The 22,949-nt window shown below is 36.5% G+C and overlaps 1 protein-coding gene across 2 annotated transcripts; it reads right to left on the reverse strand.

Moving 5' to 3' along the window:
• Nucleotides 1-1,056: 1,056 nt before the first annotated feature.
• On the reverse strand, nt 1,057-22,669 carry LOC121383312 (actin-related protein 5-like). 2 transcript variants are annotated; one of them, XM_041513261.1, is made up of 20 exons: nt 22,625-22,669; nt 18,341-18,457; nt 17,153-17,241; nt 16,330-16,434; nt 15,864-15,975; nt 13,871-13,966; nt 12,695-12,888; nt 12,201-12,317; nt 10,850-10,948; nt 10,195-10,275; nt 9,166-9,294; nt 6,733-6,882; nt 6,248-6,331; nt 5,886-5,994; nt 5,074-5,144; nt 4,616-4,710; nt 3,954-4,037; nt 3,297-3,414; nt 2,193-2,304; nt 1,057-1,262 (listed from the first exon to the last, which is right to left on the reverse strand). In XM_041513261.1, exons 2-20 carry the CDS (start codon nt 18,450-18,452, stop codon nt 1,090-1,092), a joined length of 2,130 nt encoding a protein of 709 aa, XP_041369195.1. In that variant the 5' UTR covers nt 18,453-18,457; nt 22,625-22,669; the 3' UTR covers nt 1,057-1,089. The 2 variants fall into 2 exon arrangements, with proteins under 2 accessions (XP_041369195.1, XP_041369196.1); XM_041513262.1 differs by lacking the exon at nt 22,625-22,669 and adding an exon at nt 19,196-19,241.
• Between the last annotated feature and the right edge of the window lie 280 nt (nt 22,670-22,949).

Below are 22,949 nucleotides of genomic sequence, written 5' to 3' on the forward strand. Positions count from 1 at the left end.
CGTATCTGTTAAATTAACATACAATGGCTAATTTAACAGATAAAGACATCGGTTCTTCTCTCTATGATAATACATGGTGTATCTGTTAAATTAACATACAATGGCCAGTTTAATAGATCATGACATCGGTTCTTCTCCCTATGATAATACATTGGCGTATCTGTTAAATTAACATACAATGGCCAGTTTAACAGATCATGACATCGGTTCTTCTCTCTATGATAATACATTGGCGTATCGGTTAAATTAACATACAATGGCCAGTTTAACAGATCATGACATCGGTTCTTCTCTCTATGATAATACATTGGCGTATCGGTTAAATTAACATACAATGGCCAGTTTAACAGATCATGACATCGGTTCTTCTCTCTATGATAATACATTGGTGTATCTGTTATTTCTGCAAGTCTCTTACTTCTGTCAGGGTTTGTGTGAGATGTGGTAGTAAAATGATAATACATTGGTGTATCTGTTATTTCTGCAAGTCTCTTACTTCTGTCAGGGTTTGTGTGAGATGTGGTAGTAAAATGATAATACATTGGTGTATCGGTTATTTCTGCAAGTCTCTTACTTCTGTCAGGCTTTGTGTGAGATGTGGTCGTTATTTCTGCAAGTCTCTTACTTCTGTCAGGGTTTGTGCGAGATGTGGTAGTAAAATGATAATACATTTGCGTATCTGTTATTTCTGCAAGTCTCTTACTTCTGTCAGGGTTTGTGTGAGATGTGGTAGTAAAATGCCTCTCACTTCCCTTAGCTTAGTTAATGAGATATGCACCTTTCCTGTGGTCTGTGTCAGTTGTTATGTCCAACTTCCTTTAGGTGACCATATAATGGGCATCTTGGCTACAATCATTTTCATAATAACTCCTTTATATTTTAGTCTGAATATACCAATCATTTTCCACTTTTAAAAAGGTAGAACAATATATATCTAGGATAATGATCTGATATAATCATCAGCACGACTATAAAACATGTTAAACTGAAAGACAATGGGCAATTGTTTTGAATTGGGTTATAATTACTCTCGGCGAGAAATAAAAAACCAAGTGCTAAAAAGAGTATGTTTTTACTGTACAAATTGAATCACTCTTTTGGTGCTAGCACTGGTGTGGGATAAAATCTGTTGGAGGCACAGTGCTCTCTGAAATACCCCTCCCCCATTTCTGTGTAGTCTGCCCTTGTCATGCAATAGGCTGTCAGCTGTGGGGATAGAGCAAACTTCCTTGCTCCATACCAGGCATCCAGACTAGGGTTCTCTGAAATATACCATGTTAAATGTCAGTTAAACAAACCAACAAATAAAGATATTATTTATATATATTACCCCATGTAATATACTGACATAAATAGAGATTATTATATAAGTTTCGTAAAATCAGTACAACTCACACGCGAGTGTAATAATTTCTTTATTATCCACATTATCCAAAATATTATTTTTATGAATAACAAGCTAGGACCATGTCAAAACATTTGAAATGTAACTAAAAAGAGATAACGAAACGACGTAATTTTTTAGCGTTTCCACTGAGGAAGCCACATTAAGTTATGGATGTTGCTTCACAAAATTACGTCATTCGTGGTCATGTGAAATCATTATGACACACGTGGGTCATACTGATTATATTTCCCTGAATATCTTCAACTATGTGGATAATATATTATTTATATAGTACACCCATGTAACATACTGACATATAAAGATATTATTTATATAATACATCCTGTGTAACATAGTGATAAAGATATTATTTATATACATCCTATATAACAAACTGACATATAAAGATATTCTTTATACAATACATCCAATATAACACACCGACTTATAAAGATATTCTTTATATAATACATCCCATATAACATACTGACTTACAAAGATATTTATATAATACATCCCATATAACATACTGAAATATAAGGATGTTATTTATATAATACATCCCGTATAACATACCGACGTATAAAGATATTTATACAATACGTCTCGTATAACATATAAACAGTATTTATATAATACATCCCGTATAACATAGTAACGTATAAAGATTTATACAATACGTCCCATATAAACATATAAACAGTATTTATATAATACATCCTGTATAACATACCGACATATAAAGATATTTATACAATACATCCTGTGTAACACATAAACAGTATTTATATACTGCTGCACTCACTTGCTATGGAAACTGAATATGTTGATTGGAATGGTCTCATTTCAAGAAGTTCTTTTTCCATTCTGTCTTTGAAATGTGGAATCCTGGCACACCCACCAGTCAGAAACACATTCTACAATATATGAAAACAGTAAAAGTGAAAACAAGCCACAGTTATATAGAGAATAACTAGTTAATGACGTCAGATATGTTTTATCCTGTGAAGGTAAGAATGGGTATTTCCGCAGGCCCTGCCGAGTGGAATTTCTCATTTGGCCTCAACAGGATAAAGAAGATATTCGATGTCATTAGCTAGTTATTATCTTTATCCTGCAGACCATAAAAATTAAGGGGAAAAGCTATTATTTCTGTTATTTCAGCTATGATGACCTAGAGGTCAAGTGAGCGATTTTGTAATGTAGGCTATGCGTGCGACGTCACATAAGTGACATCAAAAGTAGTAGCTAGTAGCAGGATATGACAGCTTTATCTGTTAATTCTGTCAATAGAAATGGTGGTTTCAGGATAGAAGATAATATGCTAAACACCACTGAAAAGACTCCAGTCAGATTTGTAGTTGTCAAAAGATACAAGAAAACCCCCCAAAACATTTTGACTTTAAAAAACTATGTGTTCTGGTAGGTGATAAATAATCCCAAAATTGTATACACGGTTTGGTGTTATTGTTGTACTTATAGCAACCTGACACATGTGATAGCACTAACAACTTAAAATTGGGTTCTGCGTTTTCAGTGGAGATCAGTATTAAATACACTATGACGTATCAGCTTAACCCTTGTTATGTCACAGTCCTTTTAGTCTCAAACATTCCCAACACAAAATACACTGCAGACAGTATCCATCATAGACCGATCCAAATCATTTTCCAAACAAAAACCCAGTGAATTCAGTCAGGGTCCCATTGATAACCACATTCACTGACAAGTACGGGGACGTTGAACACATAGACAATAACTTAGGAGTTACGAGGAATTACGGATTGTCTGTCCCGAGTGAAATTAAAGTTGTCAGTCACGAGATAGCTTCTATCTTTCCCTAGTGAAAGATAGATATATTCACCCGCATCTCACTGCCCATATGGGTAATAAAACGAAATGCTCGTACCCCAACAAGTTTATTCTGGATGTCTGGCTTGTATTTCTTCAAGATGAAGTTGATTGTTTCAGCAATTCCTGCCTGCTCCATGCCAATCATTGCCGGCTGGAACAGAAGCTCGGGAGCTCTGGAAATATAATACTTAATACTTATATACTGATGGAAAGAAATAAGGAATCACATTTAACAGAAAGTTGCAACAAAAATACTCATCTATAATGTCTGAAGTGAACTGTGTTACCGACATGCAATCTCACATTACTGACATTCAGTCCTACGTTGTTTGTACTTTATACAGACATTAGGACACCAATAGTGACTGAAATGTGATGCACAGTACCAAGTGTTCTCTTGTTTCTATCTTTCAGTACATAGTAACACAGGATCAGTTAATAGCATCACTTAGTTCATACGACATTCCTATGACCTTCCACCCTTGCAATACATCTTGCAATACTTTATAAAGATGGCTGTGTTTTATTATAATATCATCCGACAGCTAGATTAAATAATAATTTGAATTCAGTTTGACATCTCAGAAAAGAAAACTCAAACTATTAAGTGTTATTTTGTAATGTAGATCATTTCAAAATGCCGAAAAGCCAATTCATTTTGTCGAGTATATAAGTATGTTGTCTATCAAGGGAGACAACTGTGAATGTTGACCTGATTCTCTCGACAGCCAGGTATAGTCGGTAGTATTCAGCAATGTTAAATTCTCCCCCTGGTACAGCACCAAAGTCCAACTCCCTGCAAAGTAAAAACATATATTTTAAGTAAATAAATCTTCTACAAATTGACCTTTCAATTTCAGAACTTGCAATGAAAATAATACACAATCACTGTTCAGGAGCTTTTATCTTTGAAAGTAGGATGGTGTTTGAGAGAAGAAGGTAGCTATATCGGTTCACCGCAGTGAGGTGAATAGTTATAAGTATTGTTTTGTTTAACAATACCACTAGAGCACACTGATTAATTAATCATCGGCTATTGGATGTCAAACATTTAGAAATTACGACACAGTCATCAGAAAAAAACATGCTACATGTTCTTAATGCAGCAAGGATCTTTTATTTGCACTCTCCCACAGACAGAAAAGCACATACCATGACCTTTGACCAGTTGTGGTGCACTGGTTGGAATGAGAAAAAAAACCTATCAGTCAAACAGATTCACCTTCGACGCAAGCACCTCAAGCGAGCACTCAACCGACTGAGTTAAATCCTGCCCCTATTAGTTATAAGTAGCTGCTGAAAATTGATACCTGCTGCCCATTAATGAACACTTTGTCAGCAAGTGAGATTTTGAATAGGTCTGTAACGTATTACCTCTGAAACTCTGGGTCGTGCTCGCGAAGCATGTTGTCAATCTCTTCAAGTCTCTCCTCTTCAGCTTCAGAATCACTGGTTCCCATTTCAGTATTCTAAACAGGAAAAACTAAATATTTGTAAAACATATATAAAAATGCACCACAAAACATTTTAATCGTCCTGGAATGATTTTGTTAAAAACTGTGCATTTTCAAAATTGCTCTTTGAATAATGGATCAGTGAAAAATGCAGTTTCTTTTTTCTGTTCAGGAGGTGCTGTGGTGTGGTATGATCAATATAGAATAAAATATTATTATTTCATTCCAAACATTAAATACAAAATTTTACATCATAATACTAATGCAACAGTCGTACTAATCATAATAAAATAGGCTGAATTAGATTAAATGTATGTACGGTAATAAACGTACACCACAAATTTGTTTAAATACCTACAGACTGCCATGTTCACTCACAATTGATTTGTACACATCCCAGTCTGCATCATTCTTTCCAAAAGTATCTTCTTTCTTTGACTTCTTCGAATCTGAAAAGACCCACGATGATTATCAATGGTTAATAATGTTCATTAATTAAAACTTGAGTGGTTAATAAAGTTTTATTTGATGTTTCTAAGATATGTGACATGAAAAAATGCAGACAAAAATATTGACAGCACTAAACTACCAAAACCTGCCATACTTCTAGTGATGAAAATGACAATAATGAAAAAAAAACATTACATGACAAGACAGTTAGTACTGGTACAGCCAGGATTTCATACTGGGGAGCCATCCATACCGAGTCGTGTTATGGGGCGACAGGCAACTATAAAAGGTTGTGGGAAAAGGAAAGAAGGAAATGTTTTATTTAACGACGCACTCAACACATTTTATTTACAGTTATATGGTGTCAGACATATGGTTAATGGATGGATGGATGGATGGATGTTTAACGACACCCTAGACATATGGCTAAGGACAACACAGATATTGAGAGAAGAAACCTGCTGTCGCCACTTCATGGGCTACTCTTTTCGATTGGCAGCAAGGGATCTTTTATATGCACCATCCCACAGACAGGATAGTACATACCACGGCCTTTGTTACATCAGTTGTGGAGCACTGGCTGGAAAGAGAAATGACCCAGTGGGCCCACCGACGGGGATCGACCCTAGACTGACCGGGCATCAAGCGAACACTTTACCACTGGGCTACGTCCCGCCCCCTATGTTGGTGAAAGTTATTGTGAGCGTTTCGTCAAAGAACAACCCGTCATGTTTGCTTACTCTGAGCCAACTGGGAGATGATCTTCATTCTCTGCTGGGAGGCGTACGTTCGTCTCTTTGCCATGTCTGCTTTCCTCTGTCTTCTTTTGTTTCGAGCGTCAACAATTTGCTGAAATTGACAAGAAAAACACTTGATGGAGGTTTGAAAACCACACAGAATTATGCTATAGACGTTTGGAAATCATGTAAACTATTCAATACAAATAACACTGACTTGTTATTTATACATTATACTTAAGATTTTTTTGCACATTCTTAAGCAACTCAAATTTAGTATTAAACATTTTAAAACTGTAATTTCAAGCTGATGGTCACAACACATTTCTTTCATAAACCTTTGTTTATAACACGTATCATCCTACCTGCCGTTTCTGCCGGACCTCGTTCAACCATTCTTGAAAATTGTTAAGCCTCTTTTCTTCCAATCTTTTCTCATCTTCAAGTTCCTAGGATTATCAATATACTCCAAATTACTTAAAACAAAAACTTTTCACTGCCATTACAGCTGTTGAAAAAGTAATATGGATACTTTTTTAAACAACGAGTTGTAAGATAAATGGATAGCTTTAAAATAAATTTAAATGCCTTTTCTACCTAAAACCTATGGATGACCCTAATGCTTAAAGTTATCTTGTGCATCAATTTCAGGTTAACTTGTACATCACATCTAGTGAGTCAATGTCTACCGTGCTTTTCTATTGGATGGTATGGCATTGGTGACCTGATCATCACCTAGGTGCAGCCAGACTGTAAAATGTTATCGCACGTATATGTTGTAACAAGTATGTATTATTAGAAATAACAAATAATGTTCTCACCAACAGTTGTGTTATAAAATAAAACATACCTTCTGCCTTTTAGCACGCTGCAGAGCCTGAGCTCTTGCTCGGCCGTCGCGAGCACTCTTCAATATCCGCTGACGTTTCTTCATGGCTAGCTGTGCAGTGGTCAACATCTCATCGGGAATATCCAGCAAGTCAAATATAGGCTCTTTGATCTGGAGCACAAAACGAAGAAGTAAAACACTGTAGTACCTTGTTTCAGTTTGCTAACTTTACATGTTAACTGATGAAGTGATATTTTCGTGTAATCCCAAGATTTGAATGAGAAAACATAAAGTTAATTAATTTTATATAAAGACTATGAAGATTACAGGCACAGTGTAGATCTACTTCAGGGATTTTACCTCAAGTGGCAGATGAATGCCAAGATATGACTGGAATATTATACGGACTCACCTCAGGTGGAGGCTTGATGTTGAAATATGACTGGAATATTATAAAGACTCATCTCAGGTGGAGGCTTTATGTTGACATATGACTGGAATAGTATAAAAATTCACCCCGAGTTCCTCAGGCGGAGGTTCGATGTTGAGATATGACTGGAATAATATAAAGACTCACCTCAGGTTCCCCAGGCAGAGGTTTGATGTTGAGATATGACTGGAATGGTATAAAGACTGACCTCGGGTTCTCCAGGTGGAGGTTCGATGTTGAGATATGACTGGAATAGTATAAATACTGACCTCGGGTTCTCCAGGTGGAGGTTCGATGTTGAGATATGACTGGAATAGTATAAAGACTGACCTCGGGTTCTCCAGGTGGAGGTTTGATGTTGAGATATGACTGAAATAGTATAAAGACTGACCTCGGGTTCCTCAGGTGGAGGTTCGATGTTGAGATATGACTGGAATAGTATAAAGACTGACCTCGGGTTCCTCAGGTGGAGGTTCGATGTTGAGATATGACTGGAATAGTATAAAGACTGACCTCGGGTTCCTCAGGTGGAGGTTTGATGTTGAGATATGACTGGAATAGTATAAAGACTGACCTCGGGTTCTCCAGGTGGAGGTTCGATGTTGAGATATGACTGGAATAGTATAAAGACTGACCTCGGGTTCTCCAGGTGGAGGTTCGATGTTGAGATATGACTGGAATAGACTCGGGAATAGTATAAAGACTGACCTCGGGTTCCTCAGGCAGAGGTTTGATGTTGAGATATGACTGGAATAGTATAAAGACTGACCTCGGGTTCCTCAGGCAGAGGTTTGATGTTGAGATATGACTGGAATAGTATAAAGACTGACCTCGGGTTCCTCAGGTGGAGGTTCGATGTTGAGATATGACTGGAATAGTATAAAAACTGACCTCGGGTTCTCCAGGTGGAGGTTCGATGTTGAGATATGACTAGAATAGTATAAAGACTGACATCGGGTTCCACAGGTGGAGGTTTGATACTGAGATATGACTGGAATAGTATAAAGACTGACCTCGGGTTCTCCAGGTGAAGGTTCGATGTTGAGATATGACTGGAATAGTATAAAGACTGACCTCGGGTTCCGCAGGTGGAGGTTTGATGTTGAGATATGACTGGAATAGTATAAAGACTGACCTCGGGTTCTCCAGGTGGAGGTTCGATGTTGAGATATGACTGGAATAGTATAAAGACTGACCTCGGGTTCTCCAGGTGGAGGTTTGATGTTGAGATATGACTGGAATAGTATAAAGACTGACCTCGGGTTCTCCAGGTGGAGGTTCGATGTTGAGATATGACTGGAATAGTATAAAGACTGACCTCGAGATATGACTGGAATAGTATAAAGACTGACCTCGGGTTCCTCAGGTGGAGGTTCGATGTTGAGATATGACTGGAATAGTATAAAGACTGACCTCGGGTTCCTCAGGTGGAGGTTCGATGTTGAGGTATGACTAGAATAGTATAAAGACTGACCTCGGGTTCCTCAGGTGGAGGTTCGATGTTGAGGTATGACTAGAATAGTATAAAGACTGACATCGGGTTCCACAGGTGGAGGTTCGATACTGAGATATGACTGGAATAGTATAAAGACTGACCTTGGGTTCCACAGGTGGAGGTTTGATGTTGAGATATGACTGGAATGGTATAAAGACTGACCTTGGGGTTCTCCAGGTGGAGGTTCGATGTTGAGATATGACTGGAATAGTATAAACACTGACCTCGGGTTCTCCAGGTGGAGGTTCGATGTTGAGATATGACTAGAATAGTATAAAGACTGACATCGGGTTCCACAGGTGGAGGTTTGATACTGAGATATGACTGGAATAGTATAAAGACTGACCTCGGGTTCTCCAGGTGGAGGTTCGATGTTGAGATATGACTGGAATAGTATAAAGACTGACCTCGGGTTCCGCAGGTGGAGGTTTGATGTTGAGATATGACTGGAATAGTATAAAGACTGACCTCGGGTTCCTCAGGTGGAGGTTCAATGTTGAGATATGACTGTAATACTATAAAGACTCACCTCGGGTTCCTCAGGTGGAGGTTCTATGCCGAGGATTTTGGCATTGGCTCGCTGAATGCTGACCGTCAACTTGTTGATGGTGAGTTGAAGCTCTTCGGCCGTCTTCACACCCACATTGTACATGGCTTTCTGAAACAAAAATTTCATAATAGCACATACTAGAGTTCTACTCAGGTGACACTTTAGTACAACTGACTGAAGACCTATAACATATTCATTCATTCATACTTTTTAAATCATTAGTTTCAATACATTATGTACAAATAAAGTTTTGTCACAATAAAAATAACAAAACATGTTTTTTATTCCAATGAATTGTTGTTTAAATGTGGGGTTTTGTATAGCTAGAGTTTTACATAGAATGGGGTCATATATCTTATCTGGTGTCATACTGCAAAAGACTTGCTATATTGATGGTACAGTCTGCATAGAAAATCTCGAATAAATATAATTTTCCGACTATTCTTATTGGATTGCAGAATAAACAAATAACTAGTTACTGCCTTAAAATATCAGCTTTAGCCTACTCAAAATGAAGGGAAAATGCTGCAAGGCTCCATTCTAAGCTTTGCAGGATAGCCACTGATATCTACAGGCAGTAAGCAGTTACTGATATCTACAGACAGTAAGCAGTTACTGATATCTACAGACAGTAAGCCGTTACTGATATCTACAGGCAGTAAGCTTTTACTGATATCTACAGACAGTAAGTAGTTACTGATATCTACAGGCAGTAAGCAGTTACTGATATCTACAGACAGTAAGCCGTTACCGATATCTACAGGCAGTAAGCTGTTACTGATATCTACAGGCAGTAAGCTTTTACTGATATCTACAGACAGTAAGCAGTTACTGATATCTACAGACAGTAAGCAGTTACTGATATCTACAGGCAGTAAGCAGTTACTGATATCTACAGGCAGTAAGCTTTTACTGATATCTACAGACAGTAAGCCGTTACTGATATCTACAGGCAGTAAGCCGTTACTGATATCTACAGGCAGTAAGCAGTTATTCCTACACACGTACAGTGAACGAGTCCTCGTCGCCGTCGACCAGCATCTCCTGGACATTGACCAGCTGCTGTAGCTGCTTCTCCTCCTCCTGAACCTGAAACAACAAACACAAGACCTCTTACTCAGTGTGTTGTCATGGAAACAGCTAAAACCTGAAACAACAAACACAAGTTCTCTTACTCAGTGTGTTGTCATGGTAACAGCTAGAACCTGAAACAACAAGCACAAGTTCTCTTACTCAGTGTGTTGTCATGGTAACAGCTGGAACCTGAAACAACAAACACAAGTTCTCTTACTCAGTCTGTTGTCATGGAAACGGCTAGAACCTGAAATGACAAACACAAGTACTATTACTCAGTATGCTGTCATGGAAACAACAAGAACCTGAAATGACAAACAACTTCTCTTTGACTTTGTTAAAACTGTTTAAAATTACCAATACTAAACATTAACAAATGATCCCTTAATGAACGCATATGCTAACATTTGTACATGTTTCAATATTAAAAATATTCTCAACATACTAACTTTAAATAAAAACATAAAAACTAATAAATTTCTACCAAATTCATGTGATGTTCCACAAATACCAATATTAAAACCCCCACAACACAATACACTTGGCTTCAACAACATGGTGCAACAAAGTCATACTGTAAACCTCTCACCTTCTGTAGTCTGCGTTTAGCGTTCACCTCCTTCAGTCGTGTGATCTGCTGCTGTCGTCTCTCTTTCTGCTGTTCCGCGCTCACCTGACTTCCCGGCAGCTGAAAATAGAGTGATAGAAAAGTTTAAAACTAATTACCTCCTATTTGTAAATCAGGACTCAAACGTAATGATGGCAATTGCTGTCATTGAGATATAACTTGCTGTACTGTAGGTCTGTAAAGCTCCTCAACGATGGAAAATGTATACACCTGGGCCCGTGCTTATAAAACTTTTAGTGTCCAGACTCAATCTCTGATGATGTCACACACATACGATTTGTATGGCATTGTCTTGACATTACTGTCTCAGACTATTAGAGTCTCGAATCTAGACTAGTTTTATAAGCACCATGCCTGGTGTACATTATCTGTCAGTATTTAACATTTGTACATTTTAACTATGTCTGCATTCAGCAAAATAACCTTTCATTTATTTTTATTTGCTGCAAGTCACTTTTTAAAAAAACTGCCATAGGCAGGCTTCAAATTGTCATTGATGGGCCGTTTCCCCCTCGTCAATTACAAAAACAATTGCTGTGGGAGATAAATTCTTAAGTTTGAGCCCTGTAAATAACAACTATAATGTGTGTTTTGAGTTCTAAGTTTGGGAGAAGCCTGTATCAGGCAACAATGTAGCTATGCACATAACACATTGTGTTTGTCGACACCCCAAAATTTTCTATCTAAAGTTCTTTAGTCTTGGGATATTTTTTACTTTTTTTTTTTTATAAATTCAGATTCACTTCCCCGAATGTTCTGAGTTGGAGATAGGGTCGTCGCTAAGCCAAAATTATGATTTGACCTAACTTGAGGAAATAAAAGTAATACACCATTATCCTTTATTGACTTTTTATGTCATGTGTAACTAGCCTTTTTTTAATTGTCATATGTAAATAAATATCTATATTGTTCTTGTTACCTTCATTTGTTTGTTTGGTCATTAATTTAAGCAGAAATGATCTAGTAAGGAATTCTATCATCCTGTATCATCATAACATTACAGCTTTCTGCTTTCTACAGAATTATTTATGTATATTTTGAACTATATTATTTGCACTGAATGTAGTTATACGAATTGTTTATCGTTCTTTCTGGGGGTTTAGTGATGTACAACTATAATCAGTTATCTGCTTAATTAAAGAATTGGTTCATTTGCATCTCAATAGTCTACGAGTGATAGTACACTAAGTCAACAAAAGACAATGATGAATAATACACTTGCTAAGGGACAGTGCTTCATTGAAATGTATGATTATTGACATAATATGTTATACAACAAAACAGAATAGCTTTAAGTAAGAGAGGAACCTACGTTATTGTAAGGAAGCTGTATCTTGCGGACATGAGCTTCAAAGACTTCTGGACTGAGCCAGTCTTCAAGCTCAGACAGGTAGTCAACTGCCAGGTATGAGTGTTCTTGGATCATTTCCTACAACAAATTAACATACTATATAGTTTACAAAAACACCCACACACATAAAAACCCAAACTACTGATGGTCCCAGTTTTATTTTCTGCTCTAACATTTTGATAAACCCGAATTCATCCTTAGCACAAGAATTCAAATGTAAAACAAAGGTGACCATAATGCTATGCTAGACAAAATGGACCATGTAGTAGAACAAAATTAATGTACTTGGGTTCCATTAGAGTTAAATATGTAAAGTAGGCTAGTATTGTGCAGAAGTTACATTGCACAAATAATTCCCCATCTAAATTTCGACAATCGCAAACAATAAGCATAAATCAAAGGAACATTAAATCTTCCCACTGCATGCTACATAATCAATATAGAGGTATACCAACCTCAGCTCTAGTTAAACTTATCTGGGCAAAGTGCCCAGGATACTTGAGCTGCAATATCCTCTGCAAGAAGGAATCTACATGAATGCCTCCCAGGTTCAGTCTGCGACAATTGGCTGAATCTAGGCGTCCATTCAGATATGGAAGAATGTGAGTTGTCTGGTAACCGCAGTCAACAATCAATGCATCACCAGTAGCTACAACACAGAAACAATCACATTCAAGTCATGTTCACAAGCCTGGAGGCGGTATTCTTAAAGAAACAATAAACAATTAGTTATGTAACGACTCATCGAGAAACTAGTAATCACAACATTGTGCAAATACAAAATGACAGTTCACAATCCTGTCACATCTGAAAGTATTTTTTTAATGGTTTTACTCTGTATGTCTAATTTCAATAAATCATCAACATAACTGTTATTTCTTTTTCAGTCGACAAACCACCGAAGCTAGCATACAATACAAAGCCTAACAAAGTAGTTAACAGTATAGTTTTATTGAGAACCCAAAACATAACTATCTTATATGATACTCTATGCAAGTAATCATTCCGTTATAATAACTGTTAGTTCCAAATTCAAGTTATAACTAATCACTGATATGAATGAAACCACATGCAGTATGTGTTGTATGCCAGTTTGTATATGAGATGTAAGAGGTATTTTGACTACTACATGGTTAAACTATTAATAATGGCCGAGTATAATTAGCGGGTTGAGGTTTGTTGTAGTATAAACTAAACAGTGACTGATTCTTGGTGGCGCAGTGGTTAAGCCATTGGACTACAGGCTGGTAGGTACAGGGTTCGCAGCACGGTACCAGCTTCCACCCAGAGGGAGCTCCTAAGGGCTCAGTAAGGCCACTACACCCTCTTCTCTCTCACTAACCAATTAACAACTAACTCACTGTCCTGGACAGACAACCTTAATTGGATATAAGTAAGAAAATAAGATGAAATGAAAAATGACCTATTCTAATAATGGCATTGTTTTAAGTACCTGCTTGAGGTTTGTTGTAGTCCAAGTCCAATATTTTTAACATGCTCATATACCACTAGTTTCGAGCATGTCTGTCCTGGGTACCATATCTGGATAGCCAGTGGCCCGACCCGGGGCAGATTTGTTGTAGTACAAACTGAACAGTGACTGATTCTAATAATGGCATTGTATTAAGTACCTGCTTGAGGGTGGTTGTAGTAAAAACTGAACAGCGAGTCTACTCCATACACAACCTGGGGAATGTGGTAACACTCAAACAGCATTTCAGTCATTTCTGAAATAAGTCATATAAAAATATCAATAATAGAGAACAATCATACGCAACTGAAATGACAATCACAAGGAACTGAAATAGCAATCACTGAGAAGTTATATCACTGAGTGCAACAACACACGTTTAATACACAAATGAACATTCCTAATAGAATTATGGAAGTAAATATGAATAAAAATTGAATCACAGTAGACAGTTATAGGATGAGTATGCAGAGAGACTACAAACACAAAATTATAATTTGAATTAACTTACATTACTGACAGTAATTTGGATTAACTTACATTCTCAACAGTAATTTGGATTAACTTACACTCTCAACAGTATTTTGGATTAACTTAATTCTCAACAGTAATCTGGATTAACTTACTCTCTCAACAGTAATTTGGATTAACTTACACTCTCGACAGTAATTTGGATTAACTTACACTCTCGACAGTAATTTGGATCAACTTACATTACCAATTGTAATTTGGATTAATTTACATTCTCAACAGTAATTTGGATCAACTTACATCACAGACAGCAACTTAGATCAACTTACATTGCCGACAGTAACTTGGATTATATTACCAACAGTAATTTGTACGTTGCTGACAGTAATTTGTATCAACTTTCGTTGCTGATAGTAATTTGGAACAACTTACGTTGCCAACAGTAATTCTGATCAACTTACATTTGCCGACAGTAATTTGAATCAACTTACGTTGTCAACAGTAATTTGGATCAACTTACATTGCCGACAGTAATTTCAATTAACTCACATTGACAGTAATTTTGATAAACTTATGTTGCTGCCGACAGTAATTTGTATCGACTTAAATTGCTGACAATAATTTGAATTAACTTACATTGCCAACAGTAATTTGGATCAACTTACATTTCCGACAGTAATTTGAAGTAACTTACATTGACAGTAATTTGGATCAACTTACACTGCCGACAGTAATTTGAATTAACTCACATTGACAGTAATTTTGATAAACTTATGTTGCTGCAGACAGTAATTTGTATTGACTTGAATTGCTGATAATAATTTGAATTAACTTACATTGCCGACAGTAATTTGGATCAACTTACGTTGCCGACAGTAATTTGAAGTAACTTACATTGACAGTAATTTGGATCAACTTACCTTGCCGACAGTAATTTGGATTAACTTACATTGACAGTAATTTGGATCAACTTACACTGCCAACAGTAATTTGAATTAACCGACATCGACAGTAATTTGGATCAACTTACATTGCCGACAGTAATTTGGATCAACTTACGCTGCTGACAGTAATTTGAATTAACTCACATTGACAGTAATTTTGATAAACTTATGTTGCTGCCGACAGTAATTTGTATCGACTTAAATTGCTGATAATAATTCGAATTAACTTACATTGCCGACAGTAATTTGGATCAACTTACATTGCCAACAGTAATTTGAAGTAACTTACATTGACAGTAATTTGGATCAACTTACACTGCTGACAGTAATTTGAATTAACTTACATTGACAGTAATTTGGATCAACTTACCTTGCTGACAGTAATTTGAATTAACTTACATTGACAGTAATTTGAATCAACTTACATTGCCAACAGTAATTTGAATTAACTGACATTGACAGTAATTTGAATTAACTTACATTGCCGACAGTAATTTGGATCAACTTACATTGCCGACAGTAATTTGGATCAACTTACACTGCTGACAGTAATTTGAATTAACTCACATTGACAGTAATTTTGATAAACTTATGTTGCTGCCGACAGTAATTTGTATCAACTTAAATTGCTGACAATAATTTGAATTAACTTACGTTGCTGACAGTAATTTGGATCAACTTACGTTGCTGACAGTAATTTGAATTAAGTTACACTGACAGTAATTTGGATCAACTTACGTTGGCGACAATAATTTGGATTACAGACTGGTTCAGTGAGCACAACAGGATGGTCGACACATCCATCAGAATTAATTCCAAGGTGGGTGAATATGTAATCAAAGACCTGCTCCTGCAATAAAAATAAACAAAAGTTGAACTTAGGAAACATTCGCCTGAATAATAGTCTGAACTCTTTAAATACATTTATTTCCTATTTTGACCCGCTGGTTACAACCATCTGCTAAACCTAGCCAGTGGTTAATACATATGAACCAAAGAGAAACAAAATGAGAATATAAGTTTTTATCACCCTGACATTGAAAGATGCATGTTTTGATAGTCAAAAGACAGTGATAAAGATGCTATAACAAGTAAAATATTCTTTCCTTTAGCTTCTAGGGAGAATAATTATCACTTGTCTCACATTTATTACTGTGAAAGGCCAGGGGTGGGGGTGGGACTTAATTTTAATAACTGTTATTACCTGCACATCAAGAAGTGTTATAACATTTCTGTCAAACTGTGTCCGAAGTACCCACCGAACAATTTCAATGTTTGCAATGTCGTTGCCAACTTGAAGATCCGATTCCTGAAAGATAAGTTTTAATATTACAAATCATACTTTGGTCTGATACGATGACAATCTTCACTGCTCCACAAGTGTTTTAAATTTTACTTTTTTATTACTTTAATACTGAGGTGGTCAAAAGCATTAATGGTGCTACTAGTTTCGTGATTCTCATACTAAATATATACTCAATGCGGTACTCAAATTTGTGACCCAGTTGATGAAACCGAGTTGGTTACTCACAATGAATATTTCAATTATTTGTCAAAAATGATCAGATTCATATTGACATATATTTAATTGAATTTACAAATATAAAATTACTGCCAATAAAGTTTACTAAAAGTTGGTTTGACTTGTGAATGCACTGTTAATTTTGAACATGGTCCATTGTTTTGTACAAAATGATAAAAGCTTCAATTAAACATATTGACTTGAAGGAAGAAGGAAATGTTTTATTTAACGATGCACTCAACACATTTTATTTACGGTTATATGGTGTCAGACATATGGTTAAGGACCACAAAAATATTGAGAGAGGAAACTCGCTGTCGCCACTTCATGGGCTACTCTTTTCAATTAGCAACAAGGGACCTTCTATATGCACCATCCCACAGACAGGATAACACATACCACGGCCTTGTTGTGGAGCTGTGGAGCACTGGCTGGAACGAGAAATAGTCGAGTGGGTCCACCGATGGGGATCGATACTGACGTGAAGAAAACGTTAAACCATTACCTTCTTGCCTCGCTGTTTTGCCGTTATGTTCCTAAACATTAAGTCTGGTTCGGGTTTGTTTGCCCATCCTGCACGGCACTGATAGGATCCTGAAACAGACAAACACTTTTTATCAGTCAAAGTCTATATCATTCATGGAATATTCAACAAATAAATGAGATGGAAAATAGTTTCATTTGCCTCACCATTTATTATAACTTTAACTGGAAAACAGCTACAATGAAAATACCTATCACAATATATTTCCTAGGGATGGGTATGACGATTTTTTTTATTTACAACACTGTCAAGGAAGGCATATATAAATAAAGAAGATACATGATACAGTCGATGGTTATTGTTTAAAACATTAAATATACATGGATAACTTTGATGTACTAAAGCTTATTTCATAATGTCAGGCCCTTCCTTTTATGACGTCTTTGAACACAATTAAAAGAACCAATAAATGAATAAATGAATAAAGGGACATAGCCTAGTTTTTAAACACTAAGGCATATTTTTGACTATTATAGTCATTTTTGATAACTGAAATCATACTTTACTTAAGATTTTATTGTTTAGATTATCCATTTCCAAGTGTTTTTGGTCATCCTGGTGTTTTTAGCACAAAATGCATTTCTCATATTTTTAAAAACGCACAGTAACAGATATGGATTTGAGTTTTAGTCTATTTTTAGCGGGTATTTCACCATTTCAAAGTCACAGTCTCATGTTTCATTCAATTGTAACTTTATCCAAATGTGTCACATGTTTGTAGATTAACTAAACTTAGTGTTAATTTTCAAGGGCTGAAACTAGGGTATGTCCCTTTAATGACAGCCCAGCATACATAATACATCGGCTAGTTAAGACAAGCAGTCAAATCTAAGAGACCAGAGTTTTCCTACCGACGCCGACTTTGAATTACGGAAATCACCAAGTGTACTGGTACAGGTACGGAGTATCAGTCCATAATATGTTTTATTTACTCTATGAATCATTAATACATCAGTATACCGATAAAACCACACATCCCTAATATTTACACTTTATGTACAGTGCCAGATAATGCCTGGTATATTTAAAATTGTAATAACTTAATTACTATGTCTCAAAAAGAGTCAAATGAACAGTAATTCACAAAATAGGGTTACTTGAGTATATTACAAGAATTAAATACCATAAATAACTATGTGAAATGTGTACCATTGTCAATAACAATTGGAATTTTGTTTTGTCTCAGAGATGCAGGGTATTCAAGAACAATGTCAGGAACTGGCTTTTCGTCCTTAAATGTATACACCTGAGATTCTGCCATTAAGTCTGAAAAACAGAATACATTTTTAGCAATGAATGGCAATGAAACATTACAATATTGGAGAGATATCCACCTGTTACCCCCATTATACTGATACATGTATAAAAAGGGAACTTCAACTTAACCCAAAAACTAATAATAACCCGACATCTAACTCTAAGTTCTAACCCTAAAGTAACTCTAGGTAACCCTTAATAGCAGGCATTAGGATTTCAAATTTCATCGGAAACACGTTTTTGCTTCGGACATCAGAATTCTAAGTTCGCCAACCTATATTGTGAAGTAGTGTCACATGATCGCCCACTCAACCATTCTGTCTTCCAGGGGCCATCTCATACAATAATACAAGTGCCCGACAATCACCAAAAAAGTGTTTGTTTTGTTTAACGACACCACAAGAGCACATTGATTCATCAATCATCGGCTAGTGGATGTCAAATATTTAGTAATTTTATCATAGTGTTAGGATTGAAACCCACTACATTTTACCATTAGTAGCAAGGGATCTTTTATATGCCCTTGGAAGATGAAATGACTGAGTGGGCGATCATGTGACACTACGTCACAATATAGGTTGGCGAACTTAGAATTCTGCTGTCCTAACTTTACTTAAGCTTAGCTGAATGCAAGGGTCGAATTTTACGCTATTCCGCAAATAGTAAATTTCGAAACGGAATAGTAAAACAATTCTTCCAATATTCCGTCATGAAAGTGAAAATAAAGCACGGAATACCGAAAATCACCTGCGACTATTCCACTTATGCTTTTTCTTCAGCTACATTTTTCTGCAGAACAAATCCTCGTGCTACTAAGACCTTTCTCATGCACTTACCGGTACAAAATAAACGTCTTTTTGATCAAGACTAATGTTTAGAGCGAGTTTGTTTGTAATTCCAGCTAGTATGCAGCATAGACTGGTATATAAACAATTGTTTGTTACGCAATGTTGTACAGGGCGACCTAGCACAGTCAGGAAAACTAGTGGTACATTAATAATTGAAGGGATAGTACATTTTTAGATGGAATAGTGTTTTTTCAAATTCACTATTCCTTTGGGATAGTGGTAAAAAAAATTTAACTTTCAACCCCTGGAATGTGGGTGCTGTCGGGTTTATTTCTGTAGTGTGTGTATTAGTGATTAATATCTGTATTATTTTTAATCAAGGAATTTGAAAATGATCGATGTAAATGTATTTGATGTCAAACATAGGATTGTTGTGGTATTAGAGTGGGAATCTTTGACTACTCTTTGGTGGGCAGCGATTGAAAGAAAACTACATATCTTGGTCTCTGACTGTTATGAGAGTGTATAACTGTCCAAATGTCCATCTAGCTCTCTTACAGTCAGAGTACTGGTGGCTAAGCCATACAAGATACAGTGATACACATGATATTCTTATGTATCTAACCACATTGTTTACTATTATAGATATATTCTTTATTGAGAAGGTTTAAATACCAACATAAACACAACATGTTGTGCCTCCTGCAGGGCTTGAACTTAAAGGAGAGGGCAATTAAGGCATTTGGCCTGGTATGCATATTCAACGATATATAATGTACATTATTGCTTAATATCAACACGTATAATCGTATAGTTAATTAATAAAACGGTTAAATGTGACGACTATTATATATAACGGGCGCAGCCATTTTGTACCATCTCAGTGAGTACGCCCTCTGGCGAGCTGGTGGTTACGTAATACTTAACGCGTCACATCAGGAATGAGCCTTAGAACTAGAGAAACACAATCTACCTGGTTTTTGCGGGATGATAAATAGTCATGCATTGCAATGTTCTGTAATAATACACATCCCAGTAAGCCAGTAAGTATATCCAGCACTATATATATTATTTTCAATACAAAATAAAATACCATTGTCAAAGTGGCTACACAACAAGTCGAAACAATTAACAATGTTTTGCCCATGCATTAACCTACGTACTGAAATGATACACGGAGTGTTTTCTTAGTTAATTGGTCTATGCTGTTAGTTGCTTCTACCTTTGATTCCTGATTGGCAGGGGTGTATTTGATTGGTAACCAGACGAGCCAATTAATTGACGCTGTCTAGACACAAAAATACATACCGGTATTGTGGAATATTACCTGTATTGATTAAGTAGACTTTTCCATCTAAAACCACAGAACTGACCAATTACGTAGTCCCAAAGAAAATAAGATTATCACTTGGGTATCGTTTTTGCTCCAACGTAGCATATCAATAGGCGTAATAGTGTACATTTTTCCTTTGGATTATTAAACAGAGAAAAACACCATAACCCCATTTTTTTCCGTTAATGCAACTTGAAATATATTTAGTTAAATAGTTTATTATATTATTACGTTATTTATGCTGCTTTCAAATTAGGTTGATCAAAGAGAAGCGCCTTGTCGAAAATTACTGCTTTTGTTTACACTGTACATACAGGAGATGGTCAGGAGCTGACGTCACTTCACCCCAAGCTATCCCACCGGACGTCACAAAAACGAAACAAAATGGCTGCCCCCAGTTAGCAGGAATAATCGTGGTTTTTTATTAACTCTAAAATTACGCGTTTTTCATTTGCTAAAGTGTTAGTATGTGTTGGTGGTCCGGGTATGCATCTTTCCAACACATAAGGCTCTTGTTGGAGTTGACTCTACCTTTAACAATTTGTCTCCCATGGCAATTATTTAAAAGAATTGCAATGGGTGAAAGTCCACCGACGGCAATTTTGAGCCTGCCAATGGCAATATGTTTAAAAGTGACATTTGCAGCAAATAAACCTGACTGAAAGGTTATCTTGTTATATGTAGACATCTTTTAAATGTGCAAATGTTAAATATTGGCAGATAATGTACATCATGTGTATACATTTCCCCACTGCTATCAGTGTAGCCCGAGTACTCTGACTGTAAGAGAGCTAGACGGACATTTGGACATAAACACGCTCTCATTACAGTCAGAGACCAACCTATGTCTTTTTTTGGCAATTCCTGACTACCAAACGGTAGGCAACGAGTCCCGCTCTAATACCACAACAATCCTATGTTTGACGTCAAATACCTTTACATCAATCATTTTCGAGTTAAGTGATACAAAAAAAATCCACATATTAAGCACTAATACACATACTACAGAAAGAAACCCGACAGCACCCACATTCAGCTACGCTTCGTGACACTCTGTCGCAACAATTGCAAAGCTCGGCGATCTATTTCGAGACGTAGACCACGTGATCGCGCACTGGGCGATTCCGCCTTGTGCAGCAGTTACAGGGGCCGTCTCATATCAAGCGAAGTTACAACATGGAAGAGTTGGCTAATGCCGTTTTGGATGAATTTGGATTTCATTACGTCATTAAACCAAAACAATTACACATTATTGATTCCATTTTGAATTTGAAGGATACATTTGGGGTGTTATCGACAGGATACGGCAAAAGTATGTGCTACATACTGCCTCCTCTTATGAGATGACCCTTGTAACTGCTGCACAAGGCGGAATCGCCCAGTCTCGAAATAGATCGCCGAGCTTTGCAATTGTTGCGACGGAGTGTCACGAAGCGTAGCTGAATGTGGGTGCTGTCGGGTTTCTTTCTGTAGTATGTGTATTAGTGATTAATATGTGGATTTTTTTTGTATCACTTAACTCGAAAATGATTGATGTAAAGGTATTTGACGTCAAACATAGGATTGTTGTGGTATTAGAGCGGGACTCGTTGCCTACCGTTTGGTAGTCAGGAATTGCCAAAAAAAGACATAGGTTGGTCTCTGATTGTAATGAGAGCGTGTTTATGTCCAAATGTCCGTCTAGCTCTCTTACAGTCAGAGAGCTCGGGCTACTATCAGTGATGCTCTCTACCTACGGCAATTTATATGATATATCTCAACGACGGCAATTGCAAATGCCGTCGAGGCCGCTGTTAAGTTCGAGCCCTGCTCCTGTTAGGTTTTGAGATTTTTTATTGAAAACCCTTCGAAGAAGCAATCTCAGATTCTGACAGAAATAACGTTAATATGACCACGTCGAAAATAGGGGAAAATAGACTAAAACTAGCTAAACGCAAATCAACAAGACAATTTGTTACACGAGCACACTGAAATTTAGAGCAAAATATAATTTGATATAAAACAAATTAAATCCATAGTATTATTTGATTATGACAAGAATACTATTAAAATTACGTTTAAAAAGGTTCCCTTTTGGCTAAGCTTCAACTTTTCTGATTTCACATTTAAAAGATTTCGTCTCAAGCCAGACTTTCTTTTCATCGTCATTGTAGCCAACTTGTCAAATTTGATGATTATATAATTATTATATGTAACATAACATGAGAAAGAAAATAGTGAGAAACAGAAAAAGAAACTCCAACGGCAAAGAAAGACGGATATTCCGAATTTACGAAACTCGTTAATTAAAGTTGTTTTTCTATCATAACTTCTAACAGATTTGTAGGTAGTCCGCAAGCATGCCACTGATTTGATGCAATACAATACAATACAATACAAT

Source organism: Gigantopelta aegis, chromosome 10 (assembly GCF_016097555.1).
Source record: "Gigantopelta aegis isolate Gae_Host chromosome 10, Gae_host_genome, whole genome shotgun sequence".
NCBI classification, from domain to species: domain Eukaryota; kingdom Metazoa; phylum Mollusca; class Gastropoda; order Neomphalida; family Peltospiridae; genus Gigantopelta; species Gigantopelta aegis.

Coding starts and splice junctions, on each gene's coding strand:
- LOC121383312 (XM_041513261.1), bottom strand. CDS start 18,452: ATGGCAGAATCTCAGGTGTATACATTTAAGGACGAAAAGCCAGTTCCT. Junction 17,242..18,340: donor TCCAATTGTTATTGACAATG/GTACACATTTCA, acceptor TGTCTGTTTCAG/GATCCTATCAGTGCCGTGCA. Junction 15,976..16,329: donor TAACACTTCTTGATGTGCAG/GTAATAACAGTT, acceptor TTTTTATTGCAG/GAGCAGGTCTTTGATTACAT.